Below are 24,886 nucleotides of genomic sequence, written 5' to 3'. Positions count from 1 at the left end.
TAAATTGAATACATACATCCATACAGCGTCAGGCCCACATGTAGCTCTGGTTCAGAGGAAGGTCACGAGAGTTTGACATGATTATCCATTGAGTACTTTTCTTGAGGTCTTCCTTGAAATGTGCATGTCGTTCACAAAGACACAAGAAAGCACTACAAGTAATACAAGAAGTGATGCACAGCACATCCCTCCACCCTTTAGCATGTCTTCCATCCGACACCCCTTCAAATGTCTCAGGGACATCATGATGTAACATGTTTTTGCTCTTTTGCACATCGTGAAGCATAATCTCGATAGGCAACTGTCCAAATCATATAAATCTCCCTGTCTATGTTTACAGTAAAAGTTAACTTATTGGTATATAGAAAGGTGGTGGCCTGAGATACTAATATGAAGTGACTCACTAAATAACATATTTTTCATCCACGTGGAGCTGACTTGAAAGAGTGTTTTCACCCATTGAATTTCTGCTTGTCGTCAGCCTGGTGAAAGTCCCTCCGCGGGGGCTGAGTGACTGCAGAGTATTCTCCTTCTTCTTTCAGAGGGAAGATTCATTCAACGTCTCCTTCAGGAACATCCGACATATCTTGTCATCTAGGAAAGTGGTGTTGCCTGCTCCACGGCAGATTGTCAGCCTGTCACTATTCCCTCTATTTGACACCAGTGGACTGCTGCATTCACATGAGGATCCTACCATCGAATAAACACACACGCAAGTGTACACAAAAATACACAAGGAGACCCACAAATGCAACAAATTCTGCTTTGGCAAAAAAAGAGACTATGTTTGTCATTTATCCAACTTTAAGAGGTCAAAAAGCCGCATTGTATTCCTTTTCTCTAAATACATTTTCTTTTTGGATTTTGCTCTGCGAAATTGCATTTTAAAGTCTTTCACATGCAGGTAGTTCCTCAGGTAAATGAGCAGCAGGGTTCATTCTGTTGTGAATTAAGCTTGAGCCTCAGTATCAAGTTAAACCCTCTGTGTCCTGCTGTGGAAAGCAGGCTCTGAGCTGCACCTATTCAAATGAATGTGTATTAGCTGACCAGAGGTAATTGATATTTATAGGACACATAATGGTGAGAACGTAATTAACTTTGTTATTCATGAGGAGGAGCTAGGATCGTTTTCTAAAATGCGCACATGTCAAGGACCTTCAGTCGTTTCAAGAGGAAGAGTGAAGCAAAAAAGCGCTTTAAAAAAAAAAAGAATTTAAGAACAGCTAATGATTCTGGAAAATCACAGCAAAACTTCAATCAGAGTAGTGCATATATGTAATCCATTTGATTTATGGATTATTTATCATATCTCTGCTTTTACTTGCTTTCAATGACTAACACCCAATCATTTAAATAAAAGAGAACGTTTGAACATAACAGAGCAAATCTGGGAGCTGAACCTGACACAACATGCTGATCAGAGACTGGAGTGTTTTGTTATGGTGTTGGTTAGTGATGCACAGCACTCTCCACCTATCAATCTACTGACCCCCTTCTCTCTCTCTCTCTCTCTCTCTCTCTCTCTCTGTGTTGCTCTCTTGCATCAAGTCACACAGACCTACAGGCACAGAGACAGGAAGTCAGGATGTTTGAATTTCAAAATAGAAGACAAACAGAGTGGAGCACATTTTAGACACCATATGAGAGTGTCAGTACCAATATCACGGCAGGAATGGGACCACTATTCACCTCTAATAAGGTTTATATATCTAGTGGGATGCTGGAGCTTTATCTGAGCCTCACTACTAAAAACGAGTATATTTTGAAATTAGGTGGTAGAGAGACATTCTTGTCATTTCCTATGAACCAGAATGCAGTTTGAAAAAAAATAAATAAATAAATAAAATAAAATACAGCAGCTATAGTTCATGAAACTCTGGAAACCCCGGCTGTGGAGACGAGACATGATGTGCCATAATAGTCTGGACTCCAACAGAAGATGGCCAAATAGCTGCAGCGGTGTAAAACTCAATAAGAGGACATTCCTCCAGGTTTGGAGAAAAGGCAAACAACTGAATTAAAGCTATATATTAATGATAGAAAATACTGTTACGGTGTGAAATCAGTGGGTCACATATCAGGTCTGAATGGCTAATTTTGTATGTGACATGGTGGTGATAATCAGCATTAACCAATATTCTGTATTGAACTAATTATTGAACTAATAACTAGCCACTTTTTTATGGAGGTAATGTATCTAAATAATAACAAAATAATGAATAATTAAGAGGAATGAATTATATGAACCTGAAATCGTGACTGACCTTAAATTCATTACTTAAAGTGGCTGAAATTGGTTGATTTCAGAAGTTGGAAAATCTTAGGATGACAGACAGTAACATAAATTATGAGAAACAAGGCTGATTGTGAGTCACCATTGTTGGTAATACACCCATTTGATAGACAGCGAATTACTCTGGTTATAGCACAACAATTGAAAATTATATCTTTTTTTCAAAACATTTTTAAATCTTAATCTTAGCCTTACAGTGATTATTAGCCAGGTACAACATCCTCAGAAATGAGACGTATGTCTAACTAACCATTTATCATTGATGCACTGCATACATTTATCATTACCCATTATTAACAGATGTGAAAACATGGATTATATGTTCAAACTAGGTCTCCAGAAGGGGCACTTGGCAATGTATGAAAAAGACATGTAAACATATTAAATACAGCAGTGTGGTGCGTGTGACTACAAACAGCACAAACAACACATACAGGAGGGTTTTTAAAAAAATTTTTTTTATCACTTTAGCAACTGGTACACATTTCAATATATGGTATAAGGGCTTGGTTTCTATAATAAAATATAAATATCAATGGGAACAAACAGTATTGGATCTTAAGACAAACTTCTTCAGATTGTTTGTGATGGCTAGAAATCTCGGCCATGCTATGTGAGCTAAATTTAACTCAAAGCTTTGTCCTTTAACAGATAGATAGATAGATAGATAGATAGATAGATAGATAGATAGATAGATAGATAGATAGATGTTACTTTATTGATCCCCAAGGGGACTTTTTTTTCACTACAGCAGCATTTATAGATACAGGAAAGCAATACAATAGCAGTACAAAATATTAAATATAAAAATGCACAGTATATACAATAAATAGAATAAAATCAAATAGAATAATTAAATTAAAACTAACTAAACAATAGTGCAAAGTTTTCGTTTGTTTTTTTTTAATACAAGAGGCTGTTAACTCTTCTTGTTGTTTGGGGTGTTTTATTTCGGAGGTTTGGATCGGAAGTGTTGCTGGAGATCTTGTTTGGTTTGACACTCGCGGCTCAACGTGTGTGTGTGTTTGTGTGTGTGAGTGTGTGCGCTGTCGGCTTCCTGCTGCCGCTCCGTGTCCGCACACCGTCCGTCTCGTCAGTGTTGATCGGCTCGCCATGGCGGAAGGACGCAGAGAACAGCCGCCTCATCCCCTCCTCTCCTTACCACCGGCCAGCAAGCGACCCTGCCTTCGCCCTGCACCCCGAGGTCCCGGCCCGGGGCCCGGCCACGGCAGCGGGTTGCCCAGCTCCCGGTATCGCTCCCCGGAGTCCCTTCTGGACTGCGCCGCGAAGGCAGTAGCGGAAAAGTGGGCCTTCGAGAGAGTGGAGGAGCGCTTCGAGCGGATCCCGGAGCCCGTCCAGCGCCGCATCGTCTACTGGTCTTTTCCCCGCAACGAAAAGGAGATATGCATGTACTCTTCGTTTCAGTGCCGAGTTGCCGGCGAGGAAGGTCCGTCCGCGGCAACCAGTGGGACTGGGGGTGCCGGGTCCGGAGCTGCCACCGCCGGTGGCGGCGGCGGCGGCGGCGGAGGATCTACCGCGAGTACAGCGGCTGCCGTGGGGGCAGCCGGAGCAGTGGGGACGGGAGACGGGCTGCCTTTCCGCCGGGGTATCAGGCTACTAGAGACCGGCTGTGTGGAAAACGTTTTACAAGTTGGTAAGTGGAACATTTCTGTCTAAACGAAGCTTTTTGCCAACAACACGGCGGACTGTCTCGGAGGCTGCGCTGCGCTGCTGGATCTTCACCGGAGATGATTGATGGAAGTTTTCCCTGCAGTCGCGGAAAGTATGCAAAGCGTTTCCTTTCAACGCGTTGAAGCCCACACATGTTTCTGTGCGTGTTTTTAGTTCAGTTGACTTAAAAGGAGGCGTTTTTGTCGAGTTTTGAGTTGATCTCGACCTCTGAAAGGGGAAGCAGAGATACGGTGGTTTGCTAGCTTAGCCGACCAGCTGCTGTTTAAAAATTAAAGGGCTTCTTCTTCTTCCTATTGCGGCTCTTCGCTCTTCGCTCTTCGGCCGGCTGCTGCGTCTTCTGCTCGGGTTCGCCTGGAGGTCGAAGCCCTGGCCCCCCTTCCCCTGCAGCGGGAGCCGCGTCTCCGCAACTACGGGCACTTTTCTTCCTCTCCGGGGCTCGACAGCCGGGGCTGGCTGGAGCCGTAACCCCGGCGGTGAGGCAGGGGGAGGCGCGGAGGAGGAGGGCTGACAGACGCGGATACAAAAGGACCCAAACGTCGACGCGTCGGGGCTTTATTTTTGTTTGGGCGAATTCCCCGTTGCACAAGTCGCTTTTTCTCGACTCAACATCGGTTGAGGGTGGCTTAGGCAAGGGACAAAGGCGGTTATTGGGTCTCTTACTATGATTAATCCAACGTTAATCCGAGGAAAAAAAAAAAAAAAAAAAAATCCCCCAGTTTTTTGTTTATTTGCTGCCGCTGGTCGGACCGGACAAAGAGCGCAGTCGCCACCAGCGGGGAAAATACACGTTGAGGGGTGGTGGGAGAGGGGGGGGGGGGATTTGTGTTGTTTTTATAGTTAAAGTTAACCCATTAGCAAGCTGCAATATAACGTTAAATGTGCTTTACCGCTGCGTTTGCCCGCAGCCTCTTAGTCGCTTGCGACACAAAAGGTTTCCAGTTGAAATGATCGATAAGCGTCTCGCATTTCCAGCGCTGCAGAGCGCCTGTTTCCAAACAAAGGGCCATTCCGCAAAGCTCCAGCTCCACTCACATCCTCTTTAACGTCTTCCCCTCCCGGCTCTGCACGGCCACCAAACGAGCTAAGACATCAGGGGAGCTGCTGGGATGATACCGATGCATAGTCAAAAAAAACGATCTTTTATGGATACCGGGAGGATTTTTCTTGAGCCATATGGTGAGAGCCACCGGAGCCTGTCAGGGGTTTCGTGTTTCCTCAAGGTACCAGGGGGAAAGCTGCAAACTGTGGCTGACTGCTGGATCTAATTGCATCTTATAAATGCTCATTGATTCCACCCCATAACTAAATGAAATCTGAGGCTTATGAATATGAAATTGAGATTTGCTCTGGGTGAGATTTGTTGCAGTCTGGCTTGATACGTTTTACCAGTCAGATCCTTTTAAAGAGATAAATTAGATCAACATTTTCTTTTCTTTTTTTTTTTAAGTTGTGGAAGTCTTTGAACTGCTCCGAGGCTTCAAATTGTGCAGTTTGCAAGGATTGTTTGTAAACCGTAATCTGAGTTTAATTTGCCCGAGCAAGTTTAAAGTGTTGACCTACTTCACCACTTCCTGTCATTACAAGCACATCAACTTACTCCCACATAGGTGAAGTCAGTAGCACTACAGGATGAATGCTGGTGTGCGCAGCTACGGTGCAACATTAAAAAAAAACGGATCGTAAAGTTTGGAGCACATAATAAAAGTGTGTATTTAGTGATTTAAAAAAAAAAAAAAAGTTTGGTCACATTGAATTTCAGCTGAAATATAAACGGTCTCCGATGAATCATTTCCAGTCTTCCCTCAAGGTCAGTCACAGCCACACGGTTTTATCTTTCTGTCAACAAAACACAAGACGGGCTAAATAGTTGTGACATCAAGATTCGACTTGGCTTTCTCTTCACTCGGTGAGCCATGGGAACTGTGTTGCTGACTGACTTAACAGGAGAACAATTGTGTTTTTTTTGTTTTTTTTTCACGGCTGGATTTAGAGACGTTGGGCAACCAAGCACGCTCACACACAAATGCACTCATTATGGGTCATGTTACACGGCTGTAAGTGACAGTCTTAAAGCTGCTTTCACCTGACATGGCATAATATAATCGCCACTTAAAATAGTGGCACTACTTTTTTTTTTAAGGGGCTGGGCATACCTGGTGTACTTTGTAATAGGAACTTGCCGGAGAGTGATTAGGAATGAGACCGGGCTGCGTGCTGACACATGCATGTCGATGATGCACGGTTTAAAATATGGCATCTTGGGGAATTGCTGTCTGGAATGCTGGTTTTCAGCTTTTGAACTACATGGTTTGCATATTAATGGCTTACATAGGGTTTCAAGCTACATTTATACACCAGAACAAAGTACTTCTGTGGCGCATTTACATCTTTATTCGGTACTTGTAGTCAAGACTGAGTCGTGATCCGTCTGCATCAGTCTCGAGCTGAGGTGGGAGATACTGTGTTGCCGTGCAGCTCGTGTCTGTGTTTGACTTTTTAGGGGAGCTGAGTCAGCTGTTCGCCAGTTTGGGGGCACATCAGGCAAACTTGATTCAATTAAAAAAAATGTAATAAATTACACAAACCGTCCCGAAGAACCAGGAACACTGTAAACACAGAGCAAGTTTATCATAGGGTGTAGTACTTTTCTGTTATTCCTCACAGCCGTCACAAGCTCAGCAGGACCGCGCTCATCTTTTAACCCGTTTTTGTCGCGCTTTCTCGGCATCGCTGCGTCTACGGCGAGATCTGGAGTCACTCGTTTTTCCAGGTAATCACAACTGTTATCTGGTGCTGGGGAATATACACTGGACGTGGTGTTTTCCTGCTTGCCTTCCTACAGCTGTTGATCTTTATTGCTTAAAAAAGTTAGAACAATGTAACGGCTCCTTAACCAAGCTGAGTAACAAAGACATGGAAAATGGAGTCATTTCAGTTGAAATGTATCACATGGAGAAATATTTGTATGCGTCAACAATTAAAATGATATGACTAGTGTGTCCCTCAGAAGGCCTTTTGTATGTCAGCCTCTTTTTACGGTAACACTGTCGGATTGAAGGGACGTGAGCTCATCAGCAACTCATCAGCCCATGTGTTCATAATAATCTACTCCTTGCTCCGAGTCATAATTAGAATAATCAAAGCAAAGCCTGCTTGTTTTTTTTAAACCCCCCCTCTCTTTCCCCCCTCTACATCGTACACAACACACACACACACACACACACACACACACACACACACACACACACACACACACACACACACGTGCGCCCAGAAGCCCCCTTTGCCAGAGCCTTTATAAAGTCCTCAGAGAGCGGGAGGAAGGGATATAAGTGGAGGGAGGGAACGGTGGGTTTCTTTAGCTTTGACTCAAGCTTTGGGATTATTGGGTCATGCTTTGTTACCCAGCTGTAGAAAAACCCCTTGTTCACAGAAAGGGTGGGGTGGTGGGGGGTGAGGGGTGCACATCGCTGTCCCTGCGACGTTACATAAAGCTGTAATGGGTCCCCGACGCCTTTTGAAGCGCCGGTGACTCTGACAAAAGCGAGGCAGCAAAGTTGAACGGGATTAGAGCGTACGGGACAGTCGGGCAGTGGAATGAAAAACACAGTTTGAGATCCCGAAAAGTCCTGAAAACTGGAACTCGTGAAAATGGTCAAGTATTTAAATATTCAACAAATTTAAATGACATCAGATCTGTTTTGCTACTTTTCCTTGACTTATTCTGTAATAAGAAAGTTTCAGGTTTTCGCCTGTTTGTCGTCTATCTTGTAATTCTTATAGAAAGGGCCGCTCTTAACAATAGTATAAAGTATTAGCAAGCACTGCCTTCAAACTCAAACCCTTCAAACTCTTGTAAATGACCGGGAAACCAACCAAAGTAACCAGATAATTGGACCTTGTGTTTAATAGGGCTTTAACTAATTCTTAGTCTGCCAATTCGACTATTTTAATGTAGGTAACCAAAAGAGCGTGTACAAAAAATATGATTGTGATAAAGTGAGGTTTGTGAAACAGCAGCAGTTTGGATTAGTTTCTTGCTCATCACTCACAAATGTGTCAGTTCTCGTTTTCCTTCAGAGATCCTTGTGGTTTGATAAAAGCTCTGGCACGGTTAATCCAATTTAACTTTGTGACTGCAGTGACTCTGTATATGAGTTCCAGTTTGTGGAATGTGTGTGTGCGTGTGCGTGTGTGTGCGTGTGCGTGTGTGTGTGTGTGTGGGGAGGTTGGTTGGCTAGCCTTGCTAGTATTTCCTCAGATGTAATTTCCTGGCAGAATGGCCGCGGGGTTCCTTGTTGTGGAAAAGCTTTGCGAGCCTCTGGTGCAAATCCGCTCTTCGGTTTCTCAAGAGCACATTGCGATAAAAGACCGAAGGAGGCGGTGAGCTCATCCTCGCTTGCCTCATCGCCCATCTTTCTTCCTGACTCGAGTCTCAGGACTGAGTCCACTGACGCTGCCCACTTTTCATCTTTCACTTCATAACTCTGTCTTTCTTCACTTTTCTTCTTTTTTCTTTGCATTGTTTTCACTAAATCATCAACTTCTATTTAACTCCATGTGTTTTCTATCTGTCAGGCTCTTTTATGTCCGTTATACACACTCTCTCTCCCCCATATGTTTCTTTAGGAGACAACTTGCACTGTAATTATATTCTGTCTGCCAGCTCCCTCATCGTAAAGGGCTGCGAGTCGGGCCAACAGTAGATCTTAAAGAATCTTTCTCTTCATTTTGGTCTACTCCGCTGGTTCCTCCGCTGCTCGTGTGCGAGGCTGAAGCCGGTTGAGGAAGTGTTAGTGGTTTTGACAGGAGGACTTGGGGAAGCTGGAAAGAGTCAGTGATGACTGTGCTGAGTGAGAGCGGGGTCAGATGGTTGATGACGACGCTCTGGGTGTGCGACTCAGCAGTGTTTCCTCTGTGTGAGGATGTTGGCTCATGTTCTTCTGGGTAAGCATGAGTAACATTACCAAGATCAGACCCCAGTTTAAGTTCGGTGTGTTTCTTTTTAGAGTGTTTTGCACTGTTTGATCTTTGGTCCATCCTCAGGCTAAAAACAGAAAAAAGCTTTTTTTTGTTTCAATTCACACTTTTGAAGCTCTGATATCCTGGAGTTCTCTTTACCTTCCAGTGATACTGCTTATACATTTTGACATGTTGTGTGTTACACTTGGTGCCAGTAATTTATTATACATATTCATTCAAATTGACTATTGCTGTGGTTGAAATTTGTTTTCGAGCTTCTGTTATAACACTGGATGAAATTTCTTTGTGTGACATGAAACGTGTCCTTTAAAGTGACAGACAGGGAGTTATATATTTAGGCAATATTGTGTCTTTCAAAGATAGACCCAAGAGGTAGCCTATCAAATGAAAACAAAATTGAACCCAATTTGGAGCCTTGAGGGACACCGCAGGTGAGAGGAGGATCTTTCAGTCGCATCAGATTTAAACCAGTTTAGAGAGATTGGACTCTGAAGGTCCATATGTATGAAGCGTAGCAGTGAGATCAAGTCATACAAGAACTACAAGATCACCAGCATCAGCAATGAGTAAAAGTCAAATCTGGCAGCACTTTGTTCAGCGTATGCTGTGTTTAAATACATACATGCAAATAAATACTTTGACTTGCCTGTCTGCAATTTCATTGTTTGGGTTCACTGCAGCCAAAACCTGCAGCTTTTTTCCTGGAAAAAAAAACAACGATCTATTAACATATCAGATGATTTAGCTCCTTAAAAAGTGATCTTAAATCTGGCAGGTTTCCAGAAACTCAACTCCAAATTAATTCTGAAGTCTGGATGTTAGCCATCAACTTGATAAAGTACTTTGTGGCCAAAAACCTTTATGAATGCAGCTTTAATTTGTTTCCTGCTTTTTTGATGACATGTTTGAAGTATGTTTTACATGATCTTTCGTCCTGTTTATGTATGTCAGTATTATTTCCTTCTTCTGTGACCTTTGAGACTTTGTTTAGAAAAGGATTTATAAAAAAGCAATTATCATTTAAAAGCTCATCATAATGTTTGTATGAAGTAGTACATTTTAAACTGGTAAGTGCTTTAACCTTCACTGCGGTGGTAATTGTAGCTCAATGTTTAAGCATGAATTCTCGAAAATATGTTTTTTTTTCCCCCTCCTTAAGTGCATTTGTTGAATTTATTCACGTATCTTCACAGCATTTTGAGTCCAAACTTTAGCCACGTAGCATTCAGACGGGCATTCACAAACCCTCACAGCTCATGTCGTCAGCCCTTCCCCAGTGCACAAACCAGACAGACAATATTTAATCAGTGTAATTAACTCCACGCCCGCCACACTCGAAAAGAGAAAATCGGTCATACAAATCGTCCCTGCACTCTTATTAGCTCTTGGAGAGGCTCGGGATAGATGAGGCCATTAAGAAGACGCTCTGTTGTTGTACTCATCAAAGGGAGAGGCACCTGTACGCATGCATGTGTGAGAGTGCACGAGTCCCGATTATATAAAATCGTTAATTAGAGGTTGTTGTTTGAGGGCTTCCTTCACCATCTGTACGTTACAGTGGAGACACACAAAGCATGATGGGAGATGAACAGGGACGTCCTAATCCACTGTTGCTTTTGTCTGGTGTTGCTACTAAATGCTGCGCTCTATAACAGTGAGCCCGGTGCTGTGATCCTTTGGGATTTAACACCCAGTTTTGATATGTTTTGAGTGCCAAGTCGCTCAAGCTGTTCACACAATTTGTCATCAAGGCGCCACTTAAAAACCAGAAAGAACAAAAGATTCCTGGAAGTTTGAAGCAGTTTGTAAAAGGTCAGGTGCTCAAGTTTCTAGCAGCAAAACTTAAAACATCAGCAAAGAACAGCAAACTGCAGTCTTCATATTGCTTCGATTTATCGAGGTTTCTTTTTCCAAAGCTTTTCCCTTCAAAATAATGGAGCATTTCACCACCTGCTAAATGACTCAACATGATCTCCATGGCTGTGAGTTCATTGCGAGCAGCCGTTAATGTGTACACGCTCCCTCTCCTCCTCCATGCAGAAGCTGAAGTGGGCTCCGCAACTTGACATCAAACACACAGCAAGGCTGCTCTTGCAGTGAAAGCACTTTGTCAAATCTTTGATATAGTCGTTGCACTTTTGTCGTGGTTTTCGTCTACTTGCTTCCCGGTTGTCCTCGTCTTTAACTCTATGGTGGCTTCAGGTGTGCTTTGGACATGGGTCATTGTTTGGTTCTTCAAATTCTTGTAATTCCTACACAGTTACTTCAGCCCCTTTTCGTGTGAACAGCCAAGTGCGACACCAGGGAGTTCTCTGAGGAAACAGAGTTTGAAAGTGTGCATCATTATTCCCATTTGAACAGTTCATCCGTTCTCTCCCAAGTCAGCGAGGAGTCTTTACTTTTAACACTTTTGGCTTTGTAAATCTCTCTTTAGCGACGTTTTCTGAAGCTTCTACTCTGATTCTGGCAAAAAGAAGTTGTCTCCTGGGCAATACAGTGTAGAAACAACATGTGGAAAAGCTTGAACGGATCAGATATTATCAGCATTGTGTCACTATGTATACAGAACATAAAATTAATTAAAAAAAAACAAGCTTGTTTATCACTTTAAAGATCCTCTAAAATGCCATTGTTTTGATATCTCCACATGATTCATACCTCTTCTCTTGCCGTCTCCAGTGTTCTCGGTGATGTGTCTCTATTTAAACCTGGCCTCAGGTGTTTCAGACACATTTTTATGCTGCGATTTCCAGCTTTGCCATTTCCACTCTTGGCCCTGTTTGCAGTAGCAAGCGAAAAATGGCATTCTTTGCTGCTGGTATTATTTGCTCAGCTCCATCCCTCAACAACAGCTCCTCTCTTAACTGTTGTGTAACATCACAGCGCTCGCGTGTGACGGTTGTGTGTATGGAATAAAAGACAAGAGCAAACACATCTTTTACTACCCCTGTCCTGTTTTTCATCCCTCCCTGTCCTGTATGTGTGTGTTTTCCTCCTGCCCACCTTTAGTGCTTTTACCTTGGGTGGTGTGTGTGTGTGCCATTATCAGCCCAGATCAATGGTGGCCTTGTTCTTTTTGCTCTTGAAGCTGACAGCCTGCTGCATTCAGTTATTGCGCTGGTCCACACCTGTCTTTTATTGGCTTTCTGTATGTGTACAAGTATGTGTTTACCGTGGTCGTTGTACACATTTGGCCTCCGTCTCCGTCTCGGAGAGCGGCCGGACTTGAAAGGGAAGACTGAGGCTTGCAGACCGGATCATTACGCCCTCGTTTGGGTGTAATTGCTTAACAAATGTTGGGAAGAAAGGAGAGAAATGGACATACATGGAGGGGAAAGGGGTCATTTGACATGCAAACTAGACCCAAATCAAACCCTGTCCACAGATCGGGTTGTTACCCTCACATGCACCAGAAATACTATATTATCCTTACTACTTCTTCATGTAATATAATCCCGTAACTCGTTCCCACATCAGATTAAGTGACGCATTTCCATAAAAATAGGCGCGATGCCTCTGGCGGGGAACATGACATGAGGGGAAATCCAGGATGACTTCAGTGGGGCTAGAAAGCAGTGATGGGTAGCATTGTTTAAAAGAACCAAACAGGTAAATCTCCCCGGTTTAGACCAATACGTAGATAATGTAGTTATTTAACGTAAGCCCCTTCACTTGTCACATGAAAGAAGTTTAAGCCTGAACTGTCTTGTGAATTGAGTCATTTTACCCCCCTGAATAAAACTCGTCCTCGTATTATTTTACCTCCTTCCTCCTTTTTTTAACCTTGTGAGGGGAAAGAAAGCAGCTTTCTTCTGTTCATCCCTGCCCTGCTATTGATTACTTGATGGTTGGATAGAACTCAGTCGAGCAGAACTCTCATTCAAGGATGTGGAAGTGTATTCTCTCTTTTTCTTTTTACTGGCTGCAGGGAATTTTTGGAGGAGCCCCTCGAAGCTTAAAAAGGACAGTTCAGATTTTTGACATGGTGTGGTACGACTTCATCGCAGGCTGAGGATCCTGTTCAGATAATTGAGCAAGTTGACAGCTTTTTCAGACGGAAGCAAACGAGCAACATGTTAAACCATTCAATCGTACTGGGTTCACAGGTCCTCGTATTATTAAAGCAGAGATTTAGATCCACAAAGGCCAATAGGCTTTTTTCCCTTGGAGCAACCCAGCATCAGATATTATTTGCCTAGTTTTTCATACATGCTTAACTGCTAAAGTAGAGTTTGTTGTCAGGCTTAAGTTTAAAACATGAGGACATTTGAAAGGGTTTGGTTTTTTTCTGAAATATATTTATTGTGGGGGGCACGGTGGTGTAATGGTTAGCATGGTCGCCTCACAGCAAAAAGGTTCTGGGTTCAAACCCAGGCCTGGGCCTTTCTGTGTGGAGCCTGCATGTTCTCCGTGTGCCTGCGTGGGTTCTCTCCGGGTGCTCCGGCATCCTCCCACCATCCAAAAACATTAGTCTCAGGTTAATTGGTGGTTCTACAAATTGCCCTTAGGTGTGAATGGTCTTTGTTTCCGTCTGTCTCTATGTGGCCCTGTGATGGACTGGCGACCTGTCCAGGGTGGACCTAAATGAGCTGAGGGATAGGCTCCAGCCCCCCCCGTGACCCCGTTCAGGATGAAGGGGGTATAGATAATGGATGGATGGTTTTTGTATGCTGAAATTTTGATGAGAAGATTGATCTGGCTTTTACAGACATGAATGGTATCAATCTTCCTATTTAATCTCAGCAAGACATTGATTCAACATATTTCCCAAAATGTCAAATTATTCCTTTCTTGTTGCCTTTCACGCTGTTTTTCTCTCTTTGTATGCCGAAAGAGCAGACTGAACTATAACATAAAAAATGTTTTAAAAAAAAAATAAAAAAAAATCAGGGCTTCTCAGAGCCAATTACATTATATTTGACCTTTTACAGTCCACAGCATCGTCAGCTGTGGCCACTTGGTTCGATCCGTTTGGCAGAGCAGAGAACACGCTACACATTTACACAGCGTGAATATAAACTCCAATGTTTTGAATGGCAGCTGGAAAGGAAGCACTTTTAAGTAACGTGATGACCACATCTGTAGCATTTTAAACACAGCACTCCCCTCGCTCTCACTTCTAATGAAAATTCCTCTTCTTTCAGTTCCCATAATGCCCCACTTTGTGTTAGCCAGTTCTGACCGTTTCTTGATCTCTATGCTAATGCTTTCCATCTTCCCAGTGAATTTGGTGCTTTATTGTGTTGCCCATCTCCACTAAGAACGGGCAGTCGTAGATCATACATTTCAGGCACAGATAGTCATCGCCCCCCTCCCCTTTTTTTTTCTTTTTTTCCCCCTCTACACACACACACGGTTGTGTATTGCAGCGAGTGCCTGTATCGTATGTGCTTTTCCAATCTCGGCAGCACTCAAAGCCCTTCACAACAACAGTGCTATTACTGCCAGCAAGACAGATGGGGGCCCGTAGGAGCCGATTGTGTGTGAGACATCCATTATAGTTGGATTAGAAACTATTTCCATACATTTGGCTGACTTTGATCTCAGGAAATGGGAGTCAACAACCATACTGAAGATCTTTTTTTTTTTTCTTCTTCCTTTTTGTATGTGTGCTGTTTAGGGCTGTGATGGTGTACAGATGAGCTCCACCATGCTGCCTTCAGATAAAAACACGTTTCTGCCTTGATATGTAATTAATCATCGCTGACCTCTTCATGTGACTCAAGCTCTCTAATTGCACTTTTTTTGTTTTTTTTTCTGGTCATTTTGCGCTTGTCATTGCTCTCTTTCCCTCTGCTTAAATGTGTGGATAAGGTTTTAAAGGAAGCACTTAGCCCTAAAATTGTGAATAATTATATCACTTGGAGACCAAGTTGCCTATTATGGTGATTCAGACTGTCGGTGTGCATTAGCAAATGGACCTCGGCCTCCGAGATGAATTTATTTGGATTCGTTCACTGAAATGTGACCAGTACGTTGCTCTAACCCCCCAAAAGGTCCTGGAGAGTCTCCACCACTCCCATCTTTCCTTTGTGGAAGAAGTCCTTCCTGCGTTGACAGTCAGTCTCCACAATGTTCCATAAAGCTCTGAAAGATTGTTGAAAGACAAAACCATCGCCCATGTTACGAGGAAAAAAAGAATCCAGGTTATGCTGTAAACAATCTCGACTCTGCCGACTAACATACAGATCACTCACTGTGAGGTTGGCTTTTGAGCCGGGTCAACAAAACAAACTAAAATCCGGCCTTAACACCAGAAAAACAAACTATTGTGACCTGCTAAGACTCCCTGATTTATCTACTGGGTTTTAATACACAGACACACTTCTCAAATAGATAAAACTATCTTTTGACAAATTCATTCAAGTCTTATTTGGGTCTTGTTTTTTTTTTTTGTGTTTTTTTTTATAAAACAAACAGGAAACTTGCTCAAATTTGTATTTTACTTGTGAGCAACGGCTGCTAAATTTTAGTATTCATTTGGCGGCTGTTTCTGGTGACTTGACAAACATAATTCTAACATTCATCGCCTTCCTTTTAGATATATCTCCACCTGGCTGCTGCTAAATGGTAGCTACCAAAAGAGTAAAAAAACAAAAACTTCTTGCATGAAACAGCAGCAGTCAGAGGGTTTAGGAGGTTTTAAATGATCCTCCGGGTGAGCAAAACTTATTTGAAAAAGAAAATAATTTCCCAAACGGTGTGTTATGTGTCAAATGAGGCATTAGTACTGACATTTCGGGTATGCAAATGTTTCCTTCAAATAAAGCGCTTTGGATCATTTAGCTTGTTGTTTGTGCCAGCTAGCAAACAACAAGCTAAATGATGCCTGTTCAGTAGCTTTCCGGATCATCTGAGTCACATTTCTGAAGTTTTCACATTATATAAGTGAATTTCAATCACATGTACATGTGAGCGTACTTGAATCCCTTTATTAGCATCCTGAGGAGATGTTAAAACATTTGTTGTAGCTCGTCTGACTCACCTATCTGCTCTGTGGGAGGTTGTTGGGTCACGCTGCTCTCTGATTGGTCAGTTCTTCTCTAAACAAGCCGGGCTGCAGCGAACCAACACGCACTCCTATCAGGGAGATCAGGGAGATCAGGGAGATCAGGGAGATCAGGGAGTGGAAGATGCCTCCTCAGCACTCCTTAATTGAACACGGCATTAAAATGAATCAGTTTACCCATTTCTCTACATTGTTCTGCTGTAGTTTCCCTCCCGCTGCCTCCTCCTGGCCGCTCCTCCTCTCTTTCTCCTCTTCTCGCTCTCCTCCTCTCTCTCTCTCTCCTCCTCCTCTCTCTCTCATCTCTCTCTCCTCCTTTCTCTCTCCTCCTCTCTCTCCCTCTCCTCCTCTCTCTTCTCCTCTCTCTCTCTCTCCTCTCTCTCTCCTCCTCTCTCTCCTGCTCTCTCTCTCTCCTCCTCTCTCATCCTCTCTCTCTCTCCTCCTCTCTCTCCTCCTCTCTCTCCCTCTCCTCCTCTCTCTTCTCCTCTCTCTCTCTCTCCTCTCTCTCTCCTCCTCTCTCTCCTGCTCTCTCTCTCTCCTCCTCTCTCATCCTCTCTCTCTCTCCTCCTCTCTCTCCTCCTCTCTCTCCCTCTCCTCCTCTCTCTTCTCCTCTCTCTCTCTCCTCCTCTCTCTCCTCCTCCTCTCTCTCCTCCTCTCTCTCCTCCTCTCTCTCCTGCTCTCTCTCTCTCCTCCTCTCTCTCCTCCTCTCTCTCTCCTCCTGCTCTCTCTCTCTCCTCCTCTCTCTCCTCCTCCTCTCTCTCCTGCTCTCTCTCCTCCTCCTCTCTCTCTCCTCCTCTCTCTCCTGCTCTCTCTCTCTCCTCCTCTCTCTCCTCCTCTCTCTCTCCTCCTCCTCTCTCTCCTCCTCCTCTCTCTCTCCTCCTCCTCTCTCTCCTCCTCTCTCTCTCCCTGCCTGCTAATAACAGCACTCTGTGTGGGTTTCTTTAGTGGACGGCCTGCTATGGCCCATTAAGCTGCCGTCTCACCGACAAATGAACGGTAAGATGACTGTAAGGAGGAGGAGGAGGAGGAGGAGGAGAAGCCAAGGCAAAGATAGGACGGGTGAGAAAAGAGATGAAAGCGGGGGGGATGGAAGAGAGGGAAAAGAGGGTGTAAAAGAAGGAGAAATGGAGGGGAAGAGGGGCGGGTGGGAGAGGAGGTGTGAGGCAAGGGAGACGCGACAGGAGGGGAGGAAGAGGAGAGCTGAAAGGCAAATGTCAGAAGTACATAACCAACCTGTCACCTCTGGCTCTCCCTTCCCCCGTCACACACACACACACACACACACACACACACACACACACACACACACACACACACACACACACACACACACACCACTGTCACAAAAAAGCCAAAGGGGAGGGAGGGACCTCATTAGGATCTCAGCAGTCCATCACACACAGGGAGAGAGAGAGAGGGAGAGAGACTAGAGAGCTGGGTGGTGGGGGGGATGGGGAGAAAAGGAGGGAGCACAGGGAGAAATGAAATTGAATTGATAGGAGCAGTCAAGTGCAGCCACACACACACACGCACACGCACACCACACACACACACACACACACACACACACACACACACACACACACACACAGAGACACACACACACACACACACACACTGCTTCTCTCTCTATGCAACATGATTAATGTGGTCAACAGCCGTGAGGATCAGTCTGGTCGAGACCTCTCACCCTCTCTCTCTCTCTCTCTCTCTCACACACACACACACACACACACACCACACACACACACACACACACACACACACACACACACACACACACACCCTGTTCTGGCTCCTCTATTCACACACCCTCCTCACCCCAACCAGCCATCTCTAGCCTCCTTGCACCCAAGCAAAGATGGAGGAGACAGACCGGACACAGTTCATTATTTTACGTCCAGCATTACAATCGACTGGTGTGAGATGGAAATGTTTTGAACAATAACTGTGTCACTTAAAAAAAAAAAAAGAAGCAATACAATACACAGCAATGGTGAATGGAAGCTCCTGGTGTGAGCTTCCATTCAGCTCCATTAGGTACGACACGACAAAAACATGTCTGGATTTGATAAAAACGCTCCTGTCTCACCAGAAGAGGACATTTTCTTTAATGACATCATTTCAGGGTTTACAATAGAATCTATCATCATCCTCAGCATGTGTGATACTCAGAGGACAGTGAAACACAATTGTGGAATTATTATTTTTTATTTATTTATTTTTTTTTAATTTTTACAAACTTTTATCTGTTCTGATTGTCTTTCTGTCAGCTGACAGATCAATCACATATCAATCACATATCATCACATATCAATCACATATCAATCAGACCAATCGCATATCAATCACACATCAATCACAGATCAATCACATATCAATCAGACCAATCGCATATCAATCACACATCAATCACAGATCAATTACATATCAATCAGATCAATCGCATATCAATCGCATATCAATCACATCAATCACAGATCAATCACAGATCAATTATAGATCAATTATAGATCAATCACATATCAATCATAATCAACATCCTTCAAACTTGCTGGTCATTTTGGTTTGGAGTTCAAACAGGAATCAAACTTTGTATTGCTTTTTTTTTTTTTAAGTGACAGTTATTGTTCAAAACATTTCCATACCGATAACAACACCTTGACTTGGATACCAGTTCCTGAATGATACTTTTATTAATTTCAGTTCATAATATCCATTTTTAACAAAAACATCATGACGTCACGCATACAAATTCTTTTCAAGCAGTTTAGAGCGATCGAGTGACCATATTTTCAGCAAGTTTAACTTAAACATGTCCCCTAAACACCTCACATGTCGACTATCAGCGGACACTACAAGTTACAGATGTCCTCTAAACACCTCACATGTCGACTATCAGCGGACACTACAAGTTACAGATGTCCTCTAAACACCTCACATGTCAACTATCAGCGGACACTACAAGTTACAGATGTCCCCTAAACACCTCACATGTCGACTATCAGCGGACACTACAAGTTACAGATGTCCTCTAAACACCTCACATGTCGACTATCAGCGGACACTACAAGTTACAGATGTCCTCTAAACACCTCACGTCGACTATCAGCGTACACTACAAGTTACAGATGTCCCCTAAACACCTCACATGTCGACTATCAGCGGACACTACAAGTTACAGATGTCCTCTAAACACCTCACATGTCGACTATCAGCGTACACTACAAGTTACAGATGTCCCCTAAACACCTCACATGTCGACTATCAGCGGACACTACAAGTTACAGATGTCCTCTAAACACCTCACATGTCGACTATCAGCGGACACTACAAGTTACAGATGTCCCCTAAACACCTCACATGTCGACTATCAGCAGACACTACAAGTTACAGATGTCCCCTAAACACCTCACATGTCGACTATCAGCGTACACTACAAGTTACAGATGTCCCCTAAACACCTCACATGTCGACTATCAGCGGACACTACAAGTTGCAGATGTCCCCTAAACACCTCACATGTCGACTATCAGCGGACACTACAAGTTACAGATGTCCCCTAAACACCTCACATGGAGACTGACAGTGGACTCTGCTATTTACAGATGACCCGGAAATGCCTCGCATTCATGCTATTGGTCGACGCTCGCAGATACCAGTTAATTCAACACATGCAACTGTGACAAGTACGTGTCCAAAATTAGTTTGAAAAGGGTGAAACAAGTTATTCTAATTTCAGATTTGTATTTGACCTTTGTGGGCCACCAAAGCTGCGTATGGGAAACGACATATTGGCTCACTGATGCAAATGAGTTTTACTTCAAGGTAAATGTAGAAAAAGATATGTTTTAGAAGGAAACCGTATTTGTGTGGATGTAGCCGAGGTATCAAAATTTGGTACCGAATGACGAGACATTTTTCAATACCGGACAGTATCGGAGCAATTCTTACCATAAAAACATCAAAGTTGGGTAACCAGCCCCGGTTATATGACCGTTGATGCACTGCTGTGAAGAGTCGTCATCTGCTGATGGAAACCTGAAAATGCATTTATGTTCATCCTAATCAAAACCAAACTGATGTCAGTTGCTTCTCGAGCTCCAGGTTGAGTCACCGGCCTGTGCACTTGTGCACAGACAACATGGCAGCTGTTACCGGCTGTAAATAATTTTCTGCAGATAACATAATGAACGAATAGATCCTCTCCAGCTAATGCAGCTGTTAGAAACATTACCTTTGTAAGATGGCCTCAAGACGTTTGAACCGAGACCACTTAAACTGTCCATCACTGGGTAAAAGGTTACTAAATGTCCACTTTAAGGCTGTGAATTATTTCCTGTTCCCTTTTGCAGCGCACTTCTGTGTCCGTGTGTGTGTCCATGTGTGTGTGTGTCCGTGTGTGTGTCCGTGTGTGTGTCCGTGTGTGTGTCCAAACGTGGGCATTTATCAATGAATCCAGGGTTTCTAGTAGTTGTCCTGGTTTAACAGGATTAGGTGCCTTCTCCACTGCCTCACACCACATCACCATTGTAGTGTGTGTGTGTGTGTGTGTGTGTGTGTGTGTGTGTGTGTGTGTGTGTGTCTCTGGGGGTCTTGCTGTCCTGTAAACCAAGGGGGAGGGGGGGGCAGCGTGTAGGTGTGTATGTTTTCTATTCAGAGCGTGAAAACCTTTCAGAGGACATTTTTATTTCAGAAATCAGTTGTTCAGCACGTCACATTTTCAAATCCTGTTAACTGATTTTATAGAGTGAAGTTGTGTTTTTGCTTCATACTCTGTTTTATGATTTGTTTGGTTTTGGTTTTCCTTTGTGGTTTGACCTTGATGAATGCAGGAAGAGAGCCAGCATCCTATGTGAAACACTCCTCTCCTTCACCTTCCCCTTCTTTGACTCTCCGTTCCTCTCTCAACACACACACACACACACACACGCACATGCGCACACGCACACACACACACACGCACACGCGCACACACACACACGCACACACACGCACACACACATGCACACACACACACACACGCACACACACATGCACACACACACACACACACACACACACACACACCAAGCACAATCTGTGTATTGCTTTCTTTTTTGATTTTAAAGTCTAATTTTCACCTAGTTAAAATTTTGCCTCAAAAAAGGGTGCATGTGGTACGCTAAGCACTTTTTCTGCCACGACAGCAGAAAGGAAATCTTTGCGTATATATATATATATATATATATATACTTTGTGTGTGTCTGTGTGCACGTGTTCAAAGTGTTGTGTGTTATCGGTGGGATGAAACACCACCGCTGTAACAATGGGATTAAAGCTGTGCTTATGAAAGAAGCAATTAAATGGTATCTTATCTCATCTGCTTCTAACACCAAAAAGCACTTTCATGTTTTTCAAGTTTTCTGCTCTTCCTCTTCTTTGGAGGCGTCAACAGTGTTCCCGGCAGACACTGCTGATTGGTGGGGAGTAAAACATCCCTGTCTTCTGATTGGTTCTCAGAACATGTCCTCTCTTTGCTGGTATTAAAGATAAATACCAGTTAAATGCAACCAAATGTGTATTTTGCTGCATGTTCTCTGCTAAAGTGTAATAATAGCGCAGCCTACAGCCACCTTATTAAAACATTCATGTTTGCTGTTCTTAACACTTGTTGTTTAAAATTTGTCCAACAACAAACCTACATGTTATTGAATGGTCAGACAATATGGCACCTTTTATGTCAAGTGTAAGATTTAAAAATCAATCCTAAAAGTTAGTTGAGCTAGAGAACATTAATGGTGTGATGTAATAAAACCATGTGTGGCATTTCCCAGGTGCCGTGGGTCTGATAATGAAGCACGAAACCAACGATTTTACAACTAGGGATGCAACTCAATTAATCAGCTTGTCCCAAAATAGTGAAATGTTTTATATCCGTTCGGACAACAGTCCTAAAACTAAATATTCCCTTTACGTTAGGAGAAACTAGTTACTAGCACCAAATCCCCACATTACCATGCTGGAATAGGATAAATTTGCCAAAAATGACTTAAATAATTAGTTGAATATCAACTTCTGATTAATTTTCTTTCTCTTAAAAACTTACACAATTGTCTCATTATTGCAGCTCCAGGATCAAACATAATTAGAAGGTTTAACACCTTAAACTTGGCCAATTCATTTTGAGTAATCATGTGAAGTAGATTTTGGACTTGAAAAAAGGATTTGTCATCATAATGTTATTTTAAGTCAAAATTATACTAAAGTTCTGTTGCAAACTGGGCTCCAGTTCAACAAACTTCAGCCGCAGAGTTTGATTGAAGGGGGGATGCTGGGAAAATAGTGCATCAGAAAAGAGGTAAAGACTCAAAGCCTAAAAGATACAAACTTTATTTTTACTTTGAAGACTTTACATAGTTTTTGTCCTAAAGTTACCTCATGTTGTTTGGTCCACCGGCTCATATCATTATTGCTTTAAACCCGTGACAAAGAACGGACGATAGTCGTCACTCACTTCTTCTCCTTCCCTCTAAGGGGGGAAAAAGCGCTGACAAGGGTGTATTCACAACTATTACGTTAAATCATCCTTCATCTCTTCATTTTGAGCGAAAGGAAGGAGAAGACGGATGCGAGACAAGCAAACAGATGTAGCAGTGGGGGGGGAAATGGCCGTCTGATTGAAGAGGGTTTGTCAGGATAATTCTCTCTGATTGGAGTCTCCGTCTCCTCTCGCTTCGTCAGAACTGCTACTGAGCCCTAACTTGGCCTCTTTGTCCTCTGCGTTGTCCCTCCCTCATTTCTTCTACTGCCTCTGTCCAGGACACAAAGGAGGCAGCAGGGATATAGCTTTCCCATTATGGCAGGAGATCTTCCAAACTGGATTATTTATTATACTCTTTGCGTCATATTAGTTGGATTTAAAATTGAGATAAGATGTTGGAGTAAGTTTGACAATGAGTCTTTGTTCTCACAGATATATTAAACTTTCTGAGTGGGATGACTGAGTTAACTGCAGGCACAGAGGCTTCCTCCACCCAGCAGCTGATCACAGGCTGTTTTCAGCTCAAAGCTTTCTTTTTTCTGCGGTTAAAACTATGCAGATTGAGTTTCACCAACCTGACCTGGCTGATCTGTAGTTGATGGGCTTTTGGTGAAAGTAGTAATTAAATCAAATTTAAGACCCGCTGTTTTTCCTTTTGGATCTGAAGGTTGTTTCTTTTCCTCTTTTTTTTTTGCTTACAATTATGCTATTTTTATGTGATTCTTTTCATTTTTTGTTTTTTTATTCCCACTTAAAAGGTTTCTGTATTGTTGAGGATAGTTACTGAGTCTTCATGAAATGTTTCTTGGAATACCAAATAAAATAGCTGCCATTGATGTTGTGATTTATAGACTACAATTTTGCACCAGTTTTGCAAAAAAAGTGCAGTTCATACTAAAAAAGCATTCATTTGGAGTTGTGCTTTGGCCACATGATTCATGTAAATACACGATTCTTTCCTCTTTTTGATCAATTTGAGTCTACCAACTCCCAAGGAAAACATCTGGCAATTTAGCTGTTAAAATGCTCCACTTTGTTCACAAGCTGGTTGCTGACTTTCTTTGGTGCTGTAATAGTTCAGAGTACATTTAGTTTTACAGGATTGTTCTGTCTGTCTGCTGAGGCTGAATCCAAACACAAAAGCTTGGGGCCAAAAACCAAAAACAAAGAGTCAAAAAGAGGCGTTTTGCTGCGTTGCATTACGCGTTACATTTAGTCACTTGATCAATTATGACAATATAACATGTAGTGCCGCTTTAATGCAGAACGGAAAAGAGCATCTGCAGTTTACAAAAATAAAATACAAATGTGAGTATAATGTGTACATAGCGGCAGATATATATTCTCAGTCATCTTTCACAAACATGTGCAGTAGCTGTTCAGGGTGCAGCAGAGCAGGCATTCCCTCAGGTTTCGGGGTCATGAGACAGATAACAGCAGTAACAGATGTCTGTTCACATGCATGACTATTAGCAGCTTCCCATGCGGTCGACATGCAATCTACATATCAGCTCCTACACCCAGGACACCGCATGCACATTCAGCCTCATGTTGTACTCGTGCACACTGAACGGACAGCGTTCAAGTACACACACACACACACACACACACACACACACACACATTGTACACACACACACACACACACACACACACACATTGTGCACACACACCAAGTGACCCAGGCCGAGAACCCTTCGGGGGTTCCCATGCTATTTAAACACTGCTTTTGTTGCAGGGGTCTATAGCCTAGCTTGGCACACCTTTTAACTTACAAAGACCATTTCATTGGAAGCCAGTGGTTACTGAGGGCTGGAGGCACTTTGTGAGTGTGTGTGTGTGTGTGTGTGTGTGTGTGTGTGTGTGTGTGTGTGTGTCATGGTGTAAAAACCTAAACACTATGATCAGAACCTCCTCAGTTGTCCAGCTCCTGCTCTTTTCATTATTTTTTTTCAACCTCCATCTCTCCACCTTTCCATTTAAGCTTAAATGAAACTAATTCAGGTCAAAAGGTCCAAAAGCTTCGGCTGTTCCAGTGCGCGGCTCGTCTCGTCGAGGTTTTACTGTTGCCTAAAGCATTGTATGAATCAACAAATAAATATGGAAGCGACTCACTGGGGCGGGCTAAAATGGGGTTTCTATGCATGCTAGTCAGGAGAACCTTTGGTAGTCTGACTCGGCGTATTGAATCTCTGAGGTGAAACCAGGCCCTCGTTTTCACTGTGTTGCCAGGTGACTGATTCAGCAGCCTCAATAAACGACAGCACAACCACAGCTGACTGGTGAGCAGAAGGCTGAAGAATGCTTTTGATATCAAATACCACAAAGCCAGGAAAGAGTCATTTTTCCAAAAGCCAGGGGCAGGCCACACTTCAGCCTGCCAGGTCCA

General features: G+C 43.1%; 1 protein-coding gene across 1 annotated transcript in view; it reads left to right on the top strand.

Moving 5' to 3' along the window:
- The first annotated feature begins 3,322 nt into the window (after positions 1-3,322).
- Positions 3,323-24,886, top strand: part of zswim5 (zinc finger, SWIM-type containing 5) — a 70,331-nt gene continuing 48,767 nt past the window's right edge. The window contains exon 1 of the mRNA XM_069164519.1: positions 3,323-3,947. Within this exon, the coding sequence (XP_069020620.1) occupies positions 3,407-3,947 (541 nt within the window). The 5' untranslated portion in view covers positions 3,323-3,406. The remainder of the gene's footprint in view (positions 3,948-24,886) is intronic.

This window comes from Embiotoca jacksoni, unplaced genomic scaffold, assembly GCF_022577435.1.
Source record: "Embiotoca jacksoni isolate LCO1_2020_lvr unplaced genomic scaffold, fEmbJac1.0.p SCAF_31, whole genome shotgun sequence".
NCBI lineage: Eukaryota > Metazoa > Chordata > Actinopteri > Embiotocidae > Embiotoca > Embiotoca jacksoni.
This window is presented reverse-complemented; position numbering and strand designations above follow the sequence as displayed.